We start from the raw sequence: 22,200 nt of genomic DNA, 5'->3' as shown, positions 1-22,200 counted from the left end.
GGATAAAAAACAGGCTCCGAATGAAAGGATGGAGCAAGATCTTCCAAGCAAACGCACCTACCAATACAGCAGGAGTAGCCATCCTGATCTCAGTCAGGCTGGACTTCTCATTAAAATCAACTCAAAAAGACAAAAAAGTCACTACATTTTAATACAAGGGAAAATCCAGAATCAAGACATCATGGTGGTAAGTGTATACTCACCGAACAAAAGAGGCCCCACATATGTCAAGCAAATTCTCACAGAATTACAGAACAAGATAGACCCAAACACAATCATAGTGGGTGACGTTAATACCCCACTCTCTCCAAGCGACAGATCCAACACCCAGAGGATTAGCAGGGGAGCTGAGGACCTAAGTAGCACCATATCCCAAATGGATCTGACAGATCTATACAGAATCTTCCACCCTACAGAGACCCAATACACCTTCTTCTCAGCAGCCCATGGATCACACTCCAAAATAGACCATGTCATAGCCCACACAAAGAACCTCAGCAAACATAAAAGTATTGACATCATCCCATGTATTATAACTGACCACAGTGGATTAAAGGTAACCCTCAAAATAGCAGTTACCACAGAAGCTATACACATTCTTGGAGGCTAAACCCCACACTGTTATCCAACACATGGGCCACAGACCAAATTAAAGATGAAATTAACGAATTCATAAGCCACAATGACAATGAAAGTATATCACAAAGAAACCTATGGGACACAGCTAAGGCAGTACTGAGGGGCAAGATCTTAGCACTCACATTAAAAGAATGGAAACAGAGCAGATGAATAACCTCATGATGAAACTAAAACAACGGGAGAAACAAGAAATGATCGACTCTAAAATGACTAGGAGGAGAGAGATCACAAAGATTAAAGAAGAGATAAATCTGATTGAAAATAGAAACACCATTCAACAAATAAATAAGACTAAAAGCTGGTTCTTTGAGAAAATAAATAAAATTGACAGACCCCTCGCAAGACTTACAAAAAAAAGAAGAGAAGAGATTGATATACATAAAATCAGGGACTCCACCAGAAAAATATCAACAAGTACACACGATATTCAAACAATCATAAGGAAATATTTCCAGAACCTCTACTCACTAAAAAACAATAATTTTGCAGAAATGGATCAATTCTTAGAGAAGTGTAAACTGCCCAAACTGAACCAAGAAGAAAGAAACCAACTAAATAAACCAATAACGTACAGCGAGATACAGGGTGTAATGAAGAACCTCCCAACAAAAAAAAGCCCCGGCCCAGATGGATTTACCAACGAATTCTACAAAACCTTTGGTGAAGAGCTAATACCAATACTCCTCAAACTCTTCCGTGAAATAGAAATAGAGGGAGAAATCCCAAACTCATTCTATGAAGCTAATATTATACTCATCCCCAAACCAGGCAAAGACCCAACAAAAAAAGAGAACTACAGACCAATATCACTAATGAACACAGACTCAAAGCTCCTCAATAAAATATTAGCTAACAGGATCCAGAAACTGATCAGAAAATTATACATCATGACCAAGTAGGCTTCATCCCACAGTCACAGGGATGGTTCAACATCCGTAAATCAATCAACGTAATTCACCACATAAACAGAACTAAAATCAAGAATCACATTGTTATCTCAGTCGATGTCCAAAAAGCCTTTGAAAAAAACACAACATCCATACTTATTAAAAGCTCTGGAGAGAACAGGAATAGATGGGACATTCCTCATAATAATAAAAGCCATATACAACAGAAGAACTGCTAACATCGTATTAAATGGGGAGAAACATAAATCATTCCCCCTAAACTCAGGAACATAACAAGGATGCCCACTCTCCCCACTTCGTTTCAACATAGTGCTGGAATCCCTAGCCATAGCAATAAGGCAAGAGGAGGACATCAAAGGGATCCACATCGGCAAGAAAGAAATCAAGCTATCCCTATTTGCAGACGACATGATCTTATATCTGAAGGACCCAAAAGACTCAGTACCCAAACTCCTACACCTAATAAACCAGTTTGGCAAAGTGGCAGGATACAAAATCAATCCACAAAAGTCAGCAGCTTTTCTGTACACCAGCAATATGCAAACAGAAAAGGAAATTATGGAAACAATTCCATTTACAGTAGCCAAAAAAAAAAGAATAAAGTACCTAGGGATCAACTTAACCAAGGACGTGACGGACCTATTCAATGAAAACTGTAAAAATCTAATAAGGGAAATCAAAGAAGACACAAGGAGATGGAAAGACCTCCCATGCTCATGGGTAGGCAGAATCAATATAGTGAAAATGGACATATTGCCCAAATTGTTATACAAATTCAATGCAATCCCTATCAAAATCCCAGTTACATTCTTCACTGAAATAGAGAAAGCAATCCACAAATTCATATGGAACAGCAAAATACCTAGAATAGCCAAAGCAATTCTAGGCAAAAAAAGCAGTGCAGGAGGTATCACAATACCAGACTTCAAGCTCTACTACAGGGCCATCATAACAAAAACAGCCTGGTATTGGTACAAAAACAAATCGGAAGACCAATGGATTTGAATTGAAGATCCAGAAATAAAACGCACTCTTACAGTCAGCTGATATTTGACAAAGGAGCTAAAAACATACAATGGAATAAACATAACCTCTTCAACTACTGGTGCTGGGAGAACTGGGCAGCTATATTCAGAAAACTCAAAGTAGACCCTAGCCTATCACCATGCACCAACATCAACTCAAAATGGATCAAGGACCTCAGTATTAGACCTGAATCCTTGAAACTACTGAAGGACAGAATAGGAAAGACACTAGAACTTATAGGCACAGGAAGAAACTTCCTGAGTAGAGTCCCAGGGGCACAAAAAATAGGGGAGAGATTGACAAATGGGACTACTACAAATTAAAAAGTTTCTGCACAGCTAAGGACATAGCCACCAAAATTGAAAGACAGCCAACCATATGGGAAAGCATCTTTACCCGCACAGCAACAGACAAAGCCTAATATCTGTCATCTACAGAGAACTCAAAAAACTAAGCACCTCCAAGCCTAGTAAACCAATTAGGAAATGGGCAAAGGAGCTAAAGAGAGACTTCACAAGAGAAGAGATAAAAATGGCAAAGAAACACATGAGGAAATGTTCAATATCCCTGGCAGTAAATGAAATGCAAATAAAAACAACCCTGAGATACCACCTCACTCCAGTTAGAATGGCCTATACTTTGTTTTTTTTTTTTTCTCAAATTTTTATTATCAAACTGATGTACAGAGAGGTTACAGTATCATACGTTGGGCATTGGATACATTTCTTGTACTGTTTGTTGCCTTGTCCCTCATGCCCTCCTCCCTCCCCCCCTTTCCCTCCCCCCCCAGGTGTTCAGTTCACTTACACCAAACAGTTTTGCAAGTATTGCTTTTGTAGTTATTTCTCTTTTTTTTACCCTGTGTCTCTCAAATTTGGTATTCCCTTTGAATTTCCTACTTCCAATACCAGTAAACATGGTTTCCAATATACTCAGATAAGATTACAGAGATAGTGTAGGTACAACCATAGGAAGGTGATACAAGAACATCATCAATAATAGAAACTACACATACACATAGGACGTTGAAAGTAGTTACAACTGTGATATATCACTTGTTTCCATAACATGGAGTTCATTTCACTTAGCATCATCTTATGTGTTCCTAAGGGTATAGCTATTGGGCCTTGCGATGCTCTGCTATGGCTTGCCTAATCCTGTACTAATTATTCCCAATAAGGGAGGCCATAGAGTCCATGTTTCTTTGGGTCTGGCTCACTTCACTTAGTATAACTTTTTCCAAGTCCTTCCATTTCCTTACAAATGGAACAATGTCATTCTTTCTGATAGAGGCATAAAATTCCATTGTGTATATGTACCACATTTTCCTGATCCATTCATCTATGGAGGGGCATCTGGGTTGGTTCCAGATTCTAGCTATGACAAATTGTGCTGCGATGAACATTGTTGTGCTGGTGGCCTTACTGTGATTTTGTTTGTGTTCTTTTGGATAGATACCCAACAGTGGGGCTGGTGGGTCATAGGGGAGTTCTATTTTGAGCCTTCTGAGGAATCTCCATACTGCTTGCCAGAGTGGCTGAACCAGTTTACATTCCCACCAACAATGAAGTAGGGTTCCCTTTTGGCCACATCCCCTCCAACAATTGTTATTATTAGTTTTCTTGATATATGACATTCTTGCTGGGGTGAGATGGAATCTCAATGTTGTTTTGATTTGCATTTCCTTTATGGCCAGTGATGTAGAGCATTTTTTCATATGTCTATTGGCCAGAATGGCCTATACTTTGAACTCAGACAAAAACAAATGCTGGAGGTGGTGCAGGGAACGAGGAACCCTTCTCCATTGTTGGTGGGAGTGCAAATTAGTACAATCACTTTGGAGAACAGTATGGAGGTTTCTCAAAAAGATCAATATAGACCTACAGTATGTCCCAGCCATTCCACTTCTAGGCATCTATCCTGAACAGCAGGTCCTAAGATATCAAAAAGACATTTGCACTTCCATGTTTATCACTGCACAATTCACAATAGCCAAAATATGGAAACAACCCAGATCCCCCTCCACAGATGAATGGATCAAAAAAATTTGGTACCTATACACAATGGAATACTACATAGCGTTTAGGAATAGTGAAATATTGTTATTTGCTGGGAAATGGTTAGAACTTGAACAAATAATGTTGAGCAAGACAAGCCTAGAACACAGAAAACAAAGGGGCATAATCTCCCTGATATATGACTGTTAAGATGGGGTGACAGGGAAGACAGTAGAGACCAGGTCTGTGAAACCAAAAACCTCTTGTCAAATGGTATTTCCCACCGGTTAGGGTCAGCGACTCTACATTATGTAACTAAAACCAAACAACTACTCAACATATAAAGGTCAAAAATTGACCTCTCAGTGGATCACAATAGCTCCAAAGCTATGTACGTACGTTCATATAAGACTATTGTCGACATACTGTCTATTGTAGACATTACATTTAAAGACCTAGGCGAATTTTCTTTGGCGTAGGCCACGTGGCTACTGTTTATGTTCTTGGTACATTGTGTATTGTATATATGTCTACCTGACCTAGGGAAGGGAAAGAAAAACAGGGTGTAAGATATCACAAGAAATGTACATACTGCCCTACTATGTAACTGTACCCCTTTTGCACAACACCTTGTCAAAAATTTTTGTTTCATAAATAAATTTTAAAAACCAAATGGTTGGACAAATGGGACAGCATCAAACTGCAGAGCTTCGGCAGAGCAAAGGACATAGCTCACAAGATAAACAGAAAGCTCACAGATTGGGAGTAGATCTTTACCAGCCATACAACGGACGAAGGCCTCATATCTAAAATATATGCAGAACTAAAAAAATTACATTCCTCCAAAACAAAACCGCAAAGAACCAATAGCCCCCCATCAACTGGGCTAAAGACTTAAAAAGAGACTTCTCTGATGGGGAAATGAGAATGGCCAAGAGACATGAAAAAGTGCTCTACATCACTGGCCATAAAAGCAGTGCAAATCAAAACAACATTGAGATTCCATCTCACCCCAGTAAGAATGTCCTATATCCAGAAATCTAACAATTATAATTGTTGGAGGGGATGTGGCCAAAAGGGAACCCTACTTCAGTTTTGGTGGGAATGTAAACTGGTTCAGCCACTCTGGCAAGCGGTATGGAGATTCCTCAGAAGGCTAAACATAGAGCTACCCTATGACCCAGCAGCCCCACTTTTGGGTATCTATCCAAAAGACCACAAACAAAATCATACTAAAGCCACCAGCACAACAACGTTCATCACAGCACAATTTGTCATAGCTAGAATCTGGAACCAACCCAGATGCCCCTCAGTAGATGAATGGATCAGGAAAATGTGGTACGTATACACAATGGAATTTTATGCCTCTATCAGAAAGAATGACATTGCCCCATTTGTAAGGAAATGGAAGGACTTGGAAAAAAATTATACTAAGTGAAGTGAGCCAGACCCAATGAAACATGGACTCTATGATCTCCCTCATAGGGAATAATTAGCATAGGTTTAGGCTACTCACAGCAGAGGATCACAAGAGCCCAATAGCTATACCCTTATGAACAGATAAGATGATGCTAAGTGAAATGAACTCCATGTTATGTAAACTATTGTTATATCACAGTTGTAACTACTAGCTTCTATTATTGATGATCTTCTTGTATTCCTGTGGTTGTACCTACACTATCTCTGTATCTTATCTGAGTATATTGGAAACCGTGTATACTGGTATTAGAACTAGGAAATTGAAAGGGAATAGTAAAACGAGAGACACAGGGTAAAAAAGACAAATGGCTACAAAAGCAATACTTGAAAAACTGGTGTAAATGAACTGAACAACTCATGGGGTGGGAAGGGAAAGGGGGAGGGGGAAGGAGGGAATAAGGGAAAAGGTAACAAACAGTACAAGAAATGTATCCAATGCCTAATGTATGAAACTGTAACCTCTTGTACATCAGTTTGATAATAAAAATTTTTAAAAAAAAATAAAAAAAATACCTGGCAAGTATGAGTCTTGGATTTCTTGTTTAGTTTAGTCCGAATTTTGCATCTCTTGCTACAGTGCCACCCCTTAACTACAGGCTAGGAATAGATCTTTTCATTAGAACATACTAATTATTTGTTCTCAGTAAGCATCTAAAATCCCCCTTTAAAATACCCATGACAACTTACTTTAAATATGGTAGTAGTTGAAAGAGGTTTGGACTCCTGGAAATCTCTGTCAGAGCTTAGCAGGGGAGGGGGGCACTTGGGAATGCACAAATGGCCACACCCAGCCCCTAGCTTCCCATCAGTAGGGCTGAGATGAGGCCTGACACTGTGCACTTGTATCAGTTTCCCAAGTAGTTGACCCCGCGAGTCCAGGAACCCTGTGTGTGAACCACTTGTTCCCTGAACTCTTACAAGGGACAAATATTTTTCTATGGATCTCTGTTGAGAAATCAGGTGATGAGCTTATGATAATGGAGTGGTTAGGATGGTAGATTTCTATGTTTACTGGCAGCTTTGTTTTAATAGAGGTCTCTGAAAGATCGTCGTCCTTACAAGCATACATTTAATTCTTGACCACGTGTGTTTCTCATCTGCGTTTTCACTCCTCCTTCACTAAATCTTTTTAAAAATTAGATTTTATTTTATTTTATGTGTTTTTCTGTTGGTGTTAGGGTTTGAACTGTAGGTTTCATGCTTGCTTTGTTGGTGCTCTTCCAGTTGAACCACACTTCCAGCCTGGCTTTTTGCTGGTTCTACCCATGCTGACTTTAAACTACAATCATCTGGATCTCACCCTTCTATGTAGCTAAAATTGCAGGTGTGACTTGCTGGTGCCTGGTTTCATTTCACTAAATCTTAACAATATGAGTTATTACCAGTTAACAATATCAGTTATTAGTACTTATTCCGGTTACTTTCTCTGTGCTTCATTTCATTTGTAACTGAAAGTTAATAAATAGTGAACTTACCTCATAAGGTTGCTTTGAAGATGAGATTAGTAAATATTCACAGAGCAGTTAGAACTCTTCCTAAAACACGGGCTGGGGATATAGCCTAGTGGCAAGAGTGCCTGCCTCGGATACACGAGGCCCTAGGTTCGATTCCCCAGCACCACATATACAGAAAACGGCCAGAAGCGGCACTGTGGCTCAAGTGGCACAGTGCTAGCCTTGAGCGGGAAGAAGCCAGGGACAGTGCTCAGGCCCTGAGTCCAAGGCCCAGGACTGGCCAAAAAAAAAAAAAAAAAACAGAGTAAATGGCATTTAAGTAGCTTCATCATTCCCAAATTGAAAATGTCATCTTCAGGCGATTTGTCATGACTTCATGCTACCTCAGCTCTCATTTATTTTTCTTTAAATCTATCTGATTTACAAGCAGTTATTTTATGAGGGGCATGGTAGGTTTTGAGGCCAGGACATCACACATGTGAGGTAAGGTGCAACCCTAGCCTCACAAGAAAAATTTTTGAATATTTTTTTATTAACTTTAAGTAGCTGTACAGAGGAGCTACCATTCAACAAAGTAGCTTAAGAGTACAGTGTGTCTTGATCAATATCACCCCTTTCAACATTCTCACCCACCCCTCCCAACTTACCCCTTCCCTCACTTTTCTTAACTTTTAGGTTATGTATTGGAGGTGTGTGTGGTTGGGGTTTTTTTTTTTTGCCACTTAACAAAGCAGTTTATGTGTATAATGCATCTTGTTCTGTGTCATCGCTTCAATATTTTTACCCCACTTCGACCCACTCACCCCTTGCCTTATTTTTCTTAATTCTGTTGCATATACAAAGAATTATTACCTGAATTCTGCCCCCTACCCTCCTTTATTCTTTTTTTTTAATAAAAAGTATTTTATTTCCTTACCATAACTTAAAAAAAATCACTTGCTAAGTAAAAGTGAGCCATAAAATAGAATGAAAACTAGTACTTTTCTATTCTAGGCAATAACTAGCTTGACTTTAAGCCTAAGACGTCATTTATATATACATATAATAAACGTATACTATATAAAAATGTATAATACATATATGTGCAAGTACTAGTTATATATATGTAGATATAATGTGTGTGCAACTTCTAGTTACACATATATGTGTATATATACATACACGTGTGTGTGTGTTTGTGTGTGTGTGTGTGTGTGTGTGTGTACATGGGCAAATTCTAGTTACAAACCCCTGGTGTCACAGGTGAGCTTCTCTTTCAGTCAGCTCAAACTCCATTGCAGGTGTGATGGCTAAGGCCCCCCAACTTCCACCAGCAAGAGCAGCAACACATGCTGGAGTCAGCAACAGTTCTGCTAAGATCTGCTTCTAGCCAACATGGGTGGGGAGAAGATCATGAAAAAATCACTCCTCAATTTGCCTTCTTGCCCTGAAACTGACATGTGCCATGCATCCTAGCAGTCCTTACTTAGGTACAAGTCCACCTGAATGGAAATGGGTAGGGAATACAAAGCCTTCAACCTCACACAGATGCTGTGCACTGTGACCATCCAGACTAGCCAGCTACTTCCTACAGCAACTGTGTGAAAAGAAGGGGAGTATGTGAATGTATGGGAGGTGATCCACAAGTTACAGAGCCCAATGAAGCCATCCACAATAGATGCACATTTCCAAAAGCTGTGCCATACATAATAAAGAGATACAACTCTTGTCTCCTGCCTATAAATGAATAGATTAATTACAAAAAAGAAAGTTAAAACACTTGTAGTTTTCAGGGGCCAGATTCAGAAATATAGATAGTTATAGTAAGATAAAATTGTATTCTTAAATGGTGTAAGAGATTGGGCAACCATTGTTTCATGAACTGTCACTTCAGTTCAGTTAATTCGCCTCCATCTATTCTGAATAGATTGTCTTCAGAAATCTGTTCAGAGAAGTTAGTGGCTGTATTACTTAGCTACTGTGCTGAAAACTTAATAAACTTTGGTTTCTATCAGGACACAAAGCCCATGAGATACTCTACAGGGGAATTTTTTTACCCTAGAACATCTTAGAACTTTCTTGGGTAGCCTGAATTTGATGATTGAAAATGATCTCTTTGTATATGCATGTGTATAGGCAGCCAGACAATCAAGATATCTTTGAAAAGAACCTAATCATAAACATGAACAATTGTAAGTGCATACCATGGCTTCATTCTTGCAGGCTAACCTCCCTTTCATATTTTACTTCTCTCACATCTGAAATACATGACAATCATGCCAATCACCATCACAATGATCATGTGACTACCACTGCTGCTTTCCTCCTTACAGTGGCAAACCACTGATAAGTGGCTATCTTTCTGCCACCAGCACAGAGAAATTATTGACTGGGGTTTTATAAATGTAAACATGATGCTATTTGGAATATGATTTTTTTAATCCACAATGATTTTTCTTTTTATAAAAATCTGCTTTAAATTTTGTCATTAAAGAACTAGACAACAAAGGGTCAGACTCTGGAGGCTGAGGTATGAGCACAATTTTGTGCTCATATTGGTGATATTTATACATTTATATCTTGGGATTTATGAATCACACCTGCACTTTCGTGGATTACTATTCATCAGCAAGATGGGGTTTTTACTCTCTTTGCCAAATGAAGTAATGGATAAAAATCACAGGTTGGCAGTATAAAAGAGGGGGAGTGGGAGAGAGAGAAAGTGAGAGAGAGAGAGAGAGAGAACGAGAGAGAGCGCTATCAGGACTGGGAAGTGTTAGGTCCAGTTTGTCAGGCAATGGAGGATTTGAAGGGCCTTATGCTATTTAATAAAGCATAATCCAGTTACCCAACAAGAGAAAGGGGTGTAAGCGAATGGTACTCAAGTTTAGAGTGGTGTATGGTGGATATAGGCTTCTGTCTCTCAGCCTGAATGCAAGAAAGGAGCTCTGGCCTATAATGAAGTTGACTGTTAGGTTGTAGTGGGGAGAAGACTGCGTGAGTCTGGGACCACACCTTTTCTCACACCCAGCCCTGGCTGGGTAGATGAAGCGGTCACAGCCCCTCATAATCAGCTTCTGAGGCTTGATGGGCATCTTCTTAGGTTGCCAAGGTTGCAGTTGCTAACATTCTGCACCGATTTCACAAGGGCTTCCTCCAGAACAGGGGAATAGGCAGAGGCATTCGTTGTCTTTCCTGGAAATAGAAGACTGAGGCTAGGTGCTCCGATGAGGGGAGAGGTAATGAGATGATGGATACCTAAGTACTTATACTCGCCTGCAATCTTTCCACTAGTAGAGTCTCTCCTCTCTCTTTCTCTCTCTCTCTTTCTCTCTCTTTCCCCCCCCTCTCTCTCTGTCCTTCTTTGTCTTTTCCTCAGGGAATGGAGAGCTTTGCCCCAGTTAAGGAGAAGTACTGCCTCATGCAGGTTGGTTGATGCTTTCCACAAACACCACAGGAGTCTCCTGTCTTTTTTCTCCTTCTCAGTCTGTAGACCCCTGGTGGGGTGACTGTGTCAGGCAAGAGGGGTTTTGTGTGTCTGAGTTGATTTCAACTCACAATGTTTACCACCCCAACTGTTTCTGGAAGCAGCTTTCTTTGTTAGTTCACAAATGAAAAGAATTTATTTTTTCTATCAGGAGAAAGCATGAAGCCACAACACATTTAACATCTCTGTCTCTGACTCTTATGTCCTTACATTGCTGTTTTCCCAACCTTGTTCTAGGGAAAGCAAGCCAATTAAGCTCTTTACCCAAGGGCTGGATGGGGTATCTACTGACTCCAGACTCTATTGAATCCAGAAAGAACTAAGAATTTTTTAGAAGAATTCCCTCTAGATAGAGCAAGAATGTAACCCTAACAACCAGTTTCTCAGTTCCATGTAAAAGCCTTGCTGGGAAGACATGAAGAGACTTCACTGAAAAGGGAATCTGAAAAAACAATAATGCGTTAGGCAGGAGGTTGTGAAGCCCTTTTGGATTAGATCAAAGACTTGCATGTGTTAACAGGATCAGGGATATTTTTCTCATTTCTCCTGTGCCTGCATACCTCGGGAATTGTAAACGTCCTTATGGGGTGTTATGTACCCAGCACCTTTCTTTAAAAGCCTCAGGAAAAATTGAAATGGGGTGTAGCTCCAGGGCTCATCCTTAAGTGGGGAGTGGGTAATGTCCTATCATTATCTGAAAAAAAAAATCAAAGGAAAAGCTGGCAAGTGCCTAGGTAGAGGCTGTGATGAAAATAGCTCTGAATTTGAATTATCATTCTGATTGCGTCAATAACTGTGTGACGTAGGCATATATAATGTCTCTATTTCCCTCTGAATGAGTTTCTTTGTCTATAAAATGAGTTGAGTGAACTGAATTTCATTCATTCCTATGGCATTCACATTTATTGCCAGTCACTGTACTTTAAAACTGGAAACATTATATAATCCCTGTCTCAGAGAGTGAATGCAAGAGACAGATTCAATTGAGTGCAAGAGACAGATGTTACCCATCCTTCTAAAACCATATGGAAATTACCATAATAAATGTACAAAGTGCCATTAGAACACAGAAAAGGATAAATTACACCAAGAATAGATATAAACTTGCAAGAGAGCAGGCAATATTTAAATCACCCCAACCATGGAAAAATGCCATGCCTATCACACTATAATAAACCATGGATCAAGTATAAAAGCCTGGATATATGGAAATATATTCATGTTGGGGGATAAAAAGGTTTATCTGTGACTATGACATAGCATGCTAGTTTATGCAGGAATTGCAGAAGCTGAAACAGATTACTTCAGGCTCAGCTGTAAAATGACCTCTCATGACAATCCCTGCTAATCCACAGGCTATGAGAACACACTGAAAGTTGTAAATAGGAAATCTGACTTGCACAAACAGATCAATCTGACAGATGGATTGAAGAGCAGAGGAAAATTCCTAGGATGCCAGGAAGAAGTGATGAGGGACTAGACACTTAAACAGAAATAATAAAAGACTGGACATATTTAAAATAAAATTAAAGTATAATATCCTCAGAATGTAGCTATTGGTGGAGGTTCAGTTAGACAATAGGAACACATTTTAGAGATTTCCTGTTTAGCAATGTAACCCTAGTTAATAACTGTACTATATATTTAAAAATGTTTAAGAAAATCGATTTTAAACATTCTCACCAAAAACAGATGTAAACAGATGAGATAGTATAGCATATATTTTAATTGGTTTGAGTAAACCATTTTACAATTTACACATATCTTAAAATAGCAACTGGGTGCCAGTAGCTCACCTGGTCATCCTAGAATCATGGTTTGAAGCCAGACAGGGCAGAAAAGTCCCCATGATTCTTATCTACAATTAACTACCAAAAAGCCAGAAGTGGAGCTGTGGCTCAAATGGTAGAGCATTAGCCTTGAGCAAAAATGTTGAGGCACAACACGCAGGCCGTGAGTTCAAGTCAAAACAAACAAGAAAAGAAACATACTCTATCATATTGTATACCATGATATACAGATGATAGATAGGTAGACAGATACATGCATATATACATATATGTACATATTTGTGTGAGTTTAAAATAATAATACAAATAGAAGCTATGGAAGGAGAGATGTCTATAAAACAAGTGGAAAGGTTAGTGTGGGCTCAAGAGTTTTCAGCATGAGTGTATTCATTGACATGGGAAGAAGAGGACGTTGCAGCAGTGCCAGTGGAATTATGGTGGAGAGAAATATGTGAGCTGGAACCAAGTCCATCCTAGTGCACAGAGATGTTTCTATAGAAGGAACCCCACACCTGGAGTTCAGACGAGAGGCAGGTATTTGGGATTCCTTAAAGTAACAGTAGCCTTTGGAGAAATGAAGTCGACTAGGGAAAGCCACTGAAAGATAAAAACCAAAGTGAACAAGTGTGAGCATAAAATTAAGGTCTGTACTTCATTGCTCAGAGCCTCTAATTTAAATTCAAGAGAATAGAAAAGTGCTATAATCACTATAATCTATTGAATCAGTCAGAAAGAGAGAGGAAGGAGGAAAATAGCAAGCGAAGTGTCACTGCGAGTGCTGTGCTTAAGCTTGGGAAGAAAGTACAGGATATGAGTATAAATTATTATTAAGAGAAATACCACCATTGGCATATGGTGACATAAACATTAGATCAAACATGAATGCTATTGTCATTAATAGCCTCATTGATGTTGCTAATGGTACTCGTGTTACCAATAACTTTCTCAGTGATTATCACAATCATCAACATTTATCAAATGCTACCTGTGCCTCCACCTTCAAAATCAACACAGTCCTCTTTAGCCTCTGGGGAAATCAATCTGAGAGCTATCAAGAGAAATGCACCTTTTCCACTGCTAAGATTATATTTATGACTGGAGTAGTTTCTAAATACCCTAGACCTGTCTAATCTCAGTCAGGTTCATCCTTTATATTTCTTGCTGTTGTGTTCATTTATATTCTACCAGAGATGTATTAAAGGAACCACCTTTAAAAGAGAGAGGTTGGAGAGTAGACCAGAGATAGTAGACAGAGATTTAGGACTGTTGGAGATATAAGCCCAGTTCAGGAGAAGTGGACAGAAGGAAGATTGGACAGGAAGGAGCTCAGATTTCAGGAAAAATTGCTCAAGCTCATGGACATCTTTAACCAAAATTCTCAGTAGAGGGAAAGTTACTTGCCCTGTCAGATAGGGTAATAAGCATATGCTTAGGTATAGCCTAGGAGGATGCTGGGAACGGGGCCTTAGCATGGACACAGTGGTATTTCCAGGGCAGTTGGGCTCATCTATGTAGAAGCCACTACCTTTAGTGATTGTGACAGTCCTCAGTTTTTTACTAGCATATATTATCCTGACAGTGGAGTAAAACTTAGCATGTGCAGCTGTGTACCATTTGCCAATTATTTTGCTTGTGTTCATCCGTGTAGATTGTAAACCCTTTTGTGAACCTCAGGAACTGGCACAGAGTCTCAATGGCATGTATTTACCTAACTGCATTCATTCTCATTGGACTTATTTTTGTTGCTTGAATTTTCCTGTTAACTCTATAAACAGTGGGGAGATTTTCCTCTGGGAAGTTGGGTCAGAGAAGTTAGCAGGGAATCTCTTTTGTGTGAGGAGTTCCATAGATAGCACAAGAAAGGAACTATCCAACAGAAAGAAAACCAGAGAATCTGTGTTAGATATACACACTGGATTAAAGTGGATACAAGGGCCTAGGCTTTGAGAACACCAAACCCAACTAGGTAGATAATAACACGGTCTCCAGAGAATATGGAGAAAAGCATACAGGCATAGGCAGAGGGTCAGACAGATGTAATACACAAGATACCTCAGGTCATAGCAATTTCTGTTGTTTTGAGAACTCCATTTCCTAGAGTTAGTTTTTAAATACCAGAACACACCTTTGATTAATTCTCTAACCTTGGTTCATTGGACCAAAGGAATCACTTACCTAAAGCCAAACTGTCTGTAAATTTGTCATTTTGAGTTGTTTCTTTGAACTGACTGAGCTGAGAAGCACAAGATAGGGTACTTGAAGACTACTGGGCAACTATATATGCTAGAAAGAGGTAGAACTGGTTTCAGAAAAAGAGCAAAGCAGGATTTGACAGAAGAGTCAAGATATAATGGAATTCTACTCTTCCATCAAGAAGCATGAAATTGTACCATTCATAATGAAATAAAAAGCCTTGGAAAAATTATATTAAATGAAATAAGCTAGACCCAAAGAAACTTAAGTTGCATGGTTTCCCTCATTTGTGGTAACTAGCATGTGTTGATAAATCTACAAGTAAACACACTGGATAGTTTTTTTTTTTAAACACACTGGGATATGATAAATAACAGATCTCTAGGTGTTAAAATAGGAAAGGATCACAAAGGCTCAATAGCTTGTGTATATGATCAGATGAAATAATATTTATTGAAATGAACTCCAAGAAATGGAAACAAGATTTTTTTGTTGTTGTTTCTGTCATTTCCCTTTATTTTGTTTGTTAATTTATTTGTCTTTAGGAGGGTAAGGGAAGCACAGAAACTGGGTCACAGGATAAACAGATGCAGCAACGTACTAGACACTATGTTGAAAATCAACTATACAACTTATGAGTGGGGACTGGAGGGAAAAAAAACTGGGAGAGAGTAAGGAAGGGGTTATATTGTCCAAAAAGAAATGCATTCTTTACCTGACTTATGTAACTGTATGTCATCGATTCATTACTTTTATAATAACAATAAAACATATTTTTTAAAAAGATGTAAGATAAGATCTTGACTACAGGGCAAGAGGGAGACAATGGTGAGAACTGCTGTGCATGCCCGGACTCCCCAGGACTTTCATTCATGGAGCTAATCTCCCACTCCCTTCCCTCAGGTTCTGAGAGAACCCAAACCCTAAAATACTTCCCGCATTTTGCTTAACCCAGTTTGAGCTTCTACTAGCAGATGTGACTAAACTTAATATACCAGTGGGGAATTCAGAAACATGAAATGGGCTGATGTGCAGGCAAGCAAGGAGTCATCATGAGTCACCATGGGAAAGCTACCAGGATGGACAACTGTAGTTTTTAGTCCAGAAGCAATCTAGTAACTGAGAGAGTTATTGAGAAAGGGGTAACAGTACAAGATGTGGTCATAGGAACAAGGGTACTGGGTAGACCATCCTTCATCTCAGCAGCAAAGCAAAAAAGTTGCTATCAGAAGACAGAGAAGCCAGGCTTCAGTGGTTTACATCTGTAATCCTAGCTACTCAGGAGGCTGAAGATCATGGTTCACATCCAGCCTTGGCAGGAAAGGCTTATGTGACTGTTACCTCCAATTAACCACCAAAAAGCCTGAAGTGGAGCTATGCCTCAAAATGATAGAGCACTAGCTTTGAGCACAACAGATTAGGGATAGACAGCACCTAGACCCTGAGTTCAAGAGAGAAAGGATGAAAGGAAGGAAGGAAGGAAGGAAGGAAGGAAGGAAGAGGGAAGGAAGAGGAAGGAGGAAGGAGGGGAAGGGGAAGGAAGGAAGGAAGGAAGGAAGGAAGGAAGGAAGAGGAAGGAAGGAAGGGGGAAGGGAAGGGAGGGAGGAAGGGAGGGAAGGAAGGAAGGAAGGAAAGAAATAGGAAGCCAGGCAAATCAGAGGAGGACATTCTGATCTACTGAAGATGAAATCTATTAAGGATTGGAATACTAAACATTATTGGACATCCATGACATTCTGACATACTTAGTGTATTGACAGCCTGATTTGAGGGTCAAGTTACTGTAGGTTGAGGACATCCTGGGGGATGGAGACCCAGCAGCAGCTGCCTCAGAAGAAGGGTTGCAATCATGAGGGTATCATGAAGTAGAATTTGTCAGAATTTGAAACATGTTATGGTCAATTAGTGGAAAATTTTGAAAGTGAAAGCCCAGGAAAGTGTCCTCCTTGTTACTTTTGAGGAGCAGCAGCGAGCTGGACATGCCAAGAGGAATAAGAATGTGCCAAGCACACAGCTTGTCTGTCTGATAATTTCTCCTTGGGTCCTTGGGACAGTTGATGTGCTCATGGAAAATAGCTCTCGTGCCTTCTTTGGCCAGATGAACCATTTCATTGCCCACCTGCCATACTTCACAAAGCCAAAGTGAAAACTTGAGAGAAATTTGGAGGCCCTAGTTTTGTTTTTTGTTTCTTAACTCCATTCTGTCTCTCTAGATAGGTAAAAGACAAATACAATTCAGTTCTATATTCTCTAGTTTAACCTTGAACTCCAGCCTCCTTGAAATGAGAGGTAGAGTAAGAAAAGAGGAAAAGGAGGTAGAAAAAAGGAGGTAAATTAATAGATGTCTTGTTATCTGCTGTTCGCATTGGGGCAAAAGTAAGTTGGACTCCTAGTCTCCTAGGACCCCCTTTACTCCCTCTCATTTACTATTTTGAATATTTTATAATCATAGATACTGCTTTTAATAGACATTTCAAACACATTTCCCTGCTGTCCTCATCTAGTCTCTGTTGCTTTCTCCCTGAGAAAGGGTAATTTATAAATTATTTAGTTTGTAGGTCTGGAGTCTGGGATGGCCAGGGAGTGTGGCACAGGCCTCTCAGTATCTGTGAATACATAACATAGTAGTATCTCAGAATGAGACAGCAAGTGTGCTAGCTCAGGACTTTCTCTTCTTCCAAGGCCACTAAGGCCATCTTGCAGGCCCCAATCTCATGACCTCATTGAGTCCTAAGAACCACCTCCAAATATTGTAAGACACAACTTTGAGGATTAAGTTCCCAACACCTGAATTCTGGAGAACTTACCCAAAGCAAACCACCTATAGAATTTCAGAGACTATTCAGCATGTTAACTAATCCAGATAAGAGGTCTTGCAAATAAGACTAAGCATGGCAAGTTACCAGACCTACTGCCCCCCCCAGCCCCAGTTTCTTTAATGCTTCATCTTATGTGTTCTTCAGTTGTTCATGGTATAGGACAGAGCCAAAAGACCTGAGATTATTTCGGTTTCACTTCTGAGTGGTCTAAAGGGAAACTAAATAACTTCACTAAGTTTCAACTTCATCATCTTTAAAAATGCATAATAATGCTGCTCTATAAAAACTTGCTAGTGGTTTTGAGGGTATGTGTAAAAATCACTACAACTGGTGCACACACAAACGGCCCTTTCAAATCAGCAAGTAGAGTGACGATGCATACTAGAACCTTCTTCTGTCATTGGCTCCTACATAATTTAGTTGAGTTCCAAATCCTGATTTCTTCACTTATAAAGGAGTATGGCAATATTCCTTGTTTCATAAACCATGTGAAAAGTAATTCATTTATAAAGAATACATTAGTTAGTGTCAGTGGCTCACACCTGCAATCCTAACTACTCAGGAGGCTGAGATCTGAGGATCAAGGTTTGAAGCCAACCTAGGCAGGAATCTCCATGAGACTCTTACCTCCAATTGACCAGAAAAAACACTAGAAGTAGAACTGTGGCTCCAGTGGTAGAGTGCTAGCTTTGAGCAAAAAAGCTAAACAGTGCCTAGACCTTGAGTTCAATTCCCAATACTGGTGTGCATGTATATGCGTGTGCACACACACACACACGCACAGAAGACATAATGATTATTAAATGATTATAATTTTAATAATATCCCTGCATAATGGTAACTTTAAGGCCACAAGTATGAATTATTTGTTTCTTTCAGAAATACCAATAGAATTCCAAGTTAGTATGTCTATAAGAGATCTTTTTAAAAAATTGCAAAGAGGATATCTTTTCTTGCTTTTAAAATATAACTGTAAATGCATGTCAGTTACACAGTCCTGAGTTTCTCTGTGATATTCCCATGCATGCATATGGCTTGCATTGCTCTTAGATAATCTGGTTTGAGATTCAGTTGGACATTGTGATAAACATTTATAGCCCAACTGTTTGATTGTGGGAGATCAGAAGTTCAAGGCCAGCCCAGCCTAAAGTTAGTTACCCCATCTAAAAAAGTAAAAAGAACACCTGCTTAGCAAACTTCTTGCTTAGCAAGGGCGAGGTTCAATCTTGCCTATGACAAGGTAAAAACAGTTACTCAAAAATAAGTTAAACTCAAAACACACCAAAAATAACCGAGCACTTCCATAAAGATCCTTTGTATGTTTAATTTTTAAAAATATTTTGTATTGCTGCAATACAAAGGTATTGAGGTTTGAATGCTGCATATTTCTTTTTTGATGAAGCCCTTTTAGAAAACAAGTCTTATAGTCTATTTTTCATAAAGGGCTCATTTTGACATCAAGATTGTTGCTAATCCTAAGGAGCTCTTAAAAAAAACTCAACTATTGTTGAAATGAATGTTAATCCATGTACTATGGAAATCAGTGTGGAAGTTCCTCAAAAACTACAAATAGAACTATACTGGCTGAGTACTGATGGCTCATACCTATAATCCTAGCTACTCAGGAGGATGAGATCTGAACATCAGGGTTCAAAGCCAGCATGCGCTGGAAAGTCGGTGAGACTTTTATCTCTCAATCAACTATAAAAAAACAAATAAACCAGAAATGGAAGTATTATTCAAAGTGGTAGAGTGCTAGCCTTGAGCATAAACTCTCAGGGATAGCACCCAAACCTTGAGTTCAAGCCCCAATACCACTACCACCAACAAAGGCAATCTTGCTATGCCACTTCTGAGCATCTACTCCCAATAATCAGTTTACCCTAGGTTAATGAATATCCATGTTCATTTTGACACTACTCACAATAGCCAAAGTCTGGAGGAATCCTACATGCGTACTAAGGGATGAATGGATAAAGAAAACATGGTATATTCCCACAATGGAGTTTTCCTCAGCTATCAGGAAAATTAGGTTGTCTAGTGGGGGAATGGATGGAAATGGAGATGGCTATGTTAAATGAAATAAGCCAGACCCACAATGATAAGTATAGCATGTTTCTTCTCAATTGTGGAAACTAAGGGGAAGCAACAAAAAACAAAGCCCAAAACAAAAGCAAAACAAAACACCAAGATTGGGAAAGTGCAGTGGGCCCTTGGGGTAGTGGAAGTGGGTAGAAAAAAGAGCAATAGAGAGGCTGAATGTGGTAAAAGTTTATGATATGCATGTATAGAAAGTGTCGTGATGAAATCCCCTACTTATAATGTAGAATTCTATATACGCCAGTTTAAAATATGGGTTTTTTTTTTGCATTTTTCAACTAAAAACACATTTATGCTGGTTGGATTCTAATATTTTCGAATCTTTTATTTCTTTGCAAGATAATCGTTGGAGAGACTGCTGTGTTTTGCCTACAACTAGCCACAAGGGATTTTGAAAACCAGGAAAAAACTATATTAACTGGAGATTGTTGCTATATAAACCCACTGGTGCGCCGAACTGTCCGATTCCTTGGTATGTGTTCATTCAATTGTTTTTATTCTTACTGAAATAATATTTACATGTAAGATGATTCTTTAAATAATTTACATTTTAAAGAATATGCAAGTATTAGTGTATCTGTTTTGTGAAATATATGAATTTGGTTTTAAAAAATATCACTGCAGGGCTGGGAATATGGTCTAGTGGTAGAGTGCTTGCCTCATATACATGAAGCCCTGGGTTTGATTCCTCAGCACCACATATATAGAAAAGGACAGAAGGGGCACTGTGGCTCAAGTGGTAGGGTGCTAGCCTTGAGCAAAAAGGAACCAGGGACAGTGCTCAGGCCCCGAGTCCCAAGCCCCAGCACTGGCTTAAAAAAAAAAAAAAATATATATATATATATACATATATGTGTGTGTGTGTATATATATATGTATGTATATATATATATATATATATATATCACTGCATACTACTTCCTTGGTTAATATGGCAAGATTTCACATCCCAATATTATTTTCATGCAAAGGAAGGAAGTAATACAACTTTTAAATTCCAAGTATGTAAACTTTCTTTTAAAAGCCAAAAAGTAGTCTGAGGACCTTTGGCTCAAGCCTGTAGTCCTAGCTACTCAGGAGCCTGATATCTGAGGATTGAGATTCCAAGCTAGCACAAGCAGACAGTTCCCCAGAAGACTCTTATCTCCAGTTAACCACTCAAAAACTGGAAGTAGAGCTGTGGCTTAAATCAGTAGAGCACTGAACTTGAGTAAAACAAGGTTCAGGGACAGCACCTAGGACCTGAGTTCAAGCCCTTCAACTGAAAAAAAAAGCCAAAATGTATATCATCAAAATAAAAGATTTATTATGTTTATGAAATTTCAGAAGCAGTGCTTGGGGAAGAAATAATAGCCTCAGGAAGTTGTTCAACAATATGAAAGCCAACAACAGTAGCTTTGAGAATAGGAGGAATCTTGTATTGGATAAATAGTTCTCTGTACATTACATCTGAGCTTTTGTTTTATGTAAACAAATACATTGATACTTATATATTGACATTTTAAAGGACAAAATTCACTGCTATCTTAACTTTCAATAGTGAAAGTTAGCACTAATAACTATGCAAACACTGACAAATTACTGGATATCATTTTAAGTTCATTGACATAAGGCATTGAAACTTGGCCAATGTGAGGTTTTTAATGGGCACAATAAAATTTAATGTCAATTATTGTTTCCTAGATACCTCAGGCAAAAATGAGTATATCTGCGTATGCTAATAACGTTTATTAAACATTTTGTTTATTTATTGTTTACTATTTTTATTATATTTATTATGAAAAAGTAAGAGATATGGTAAGGATATATTGTAGTATTCCAATATATTTCTCATTTTGAGAGGATCAGGATGAAAATTTGGGAGATAATAAGCTAGCTGATTAAATCTATATGTCAACTCACTAAAGATTAACCAGAAAACCAACTCTCTATGGATGTAACAGATCTTCATATCTGACTCTTTTTAAAATTTTATTGTAAAAGTGATGTATAGAGGAGTAACAGTTACATGAGTCAGGTAATATAGTCAGGTAGTCCATTTCCTTTTGAACGGTGTCATCCCCTCCCTCGAATTTTCCCCTTCCAACTTGCCTTCCCTCAAAGTTGTAAAGTTCACTTCCAGCATAGTGTCTAGGGGGTTCCACTGCTGAATTGGTTCACCCTTTGTCCTACCATTTCTGTCCTTCCTCTTCCCCTCCCCAAATCAGATAAACATACAAGACAAAGGGTACAGAAAAGAAAAACAATGACAAAAGGGAATTAACCAAAGGAAAAATGAAAGAAGAAAAGAAAAAGAACTGCAAACAATATAATCAAAACCTCTTACTTG

General features: G+C 38.8%; 1 protein-coding gene across 2 annotated transcripts in view; it reads left to right on the top strand.

The window, feature by feature from the left end:
- Positions 1-22,200, top strand: part of Plppr5 (phospholipid phosphatase related 5) — a 143,263-nt gene that overhangs the window by 37,936 nt on the left and 83,127 nt on the right. For both annotated transcript variants that reach the window (XM_048349977.1, XM_048349978.1), the window contains exon 2: positions 20,211-20,343. In XM_048349977.1, the coding sequence (XP_048205934.1) occupies positions 20,211-20,343 (133 nt within the window). The remainder of the gene's footprint in view (positions 1-20,210; positions 20,344-22,200) is intronic.

Source organism: Perognathus longimembris, chromosome 7 (genome assembly GCF_023159225.1).
Source record: "Perognathus longimembris pacificus isolate PPM17 chromosome 7, ASM2315922v1, whole genome shotgun sequence".
NCBI lineage: Eukaryota > Metazoa > Chordata > Mammalia > Rodentia > Heteromyidae > Perognathus > Perognathus longimembris.
The sequence above is the reverse complement of the archived record's forward strand: the minus strand, read 5'-3'. Positions and strand labels throughout refer to the sequence as shown.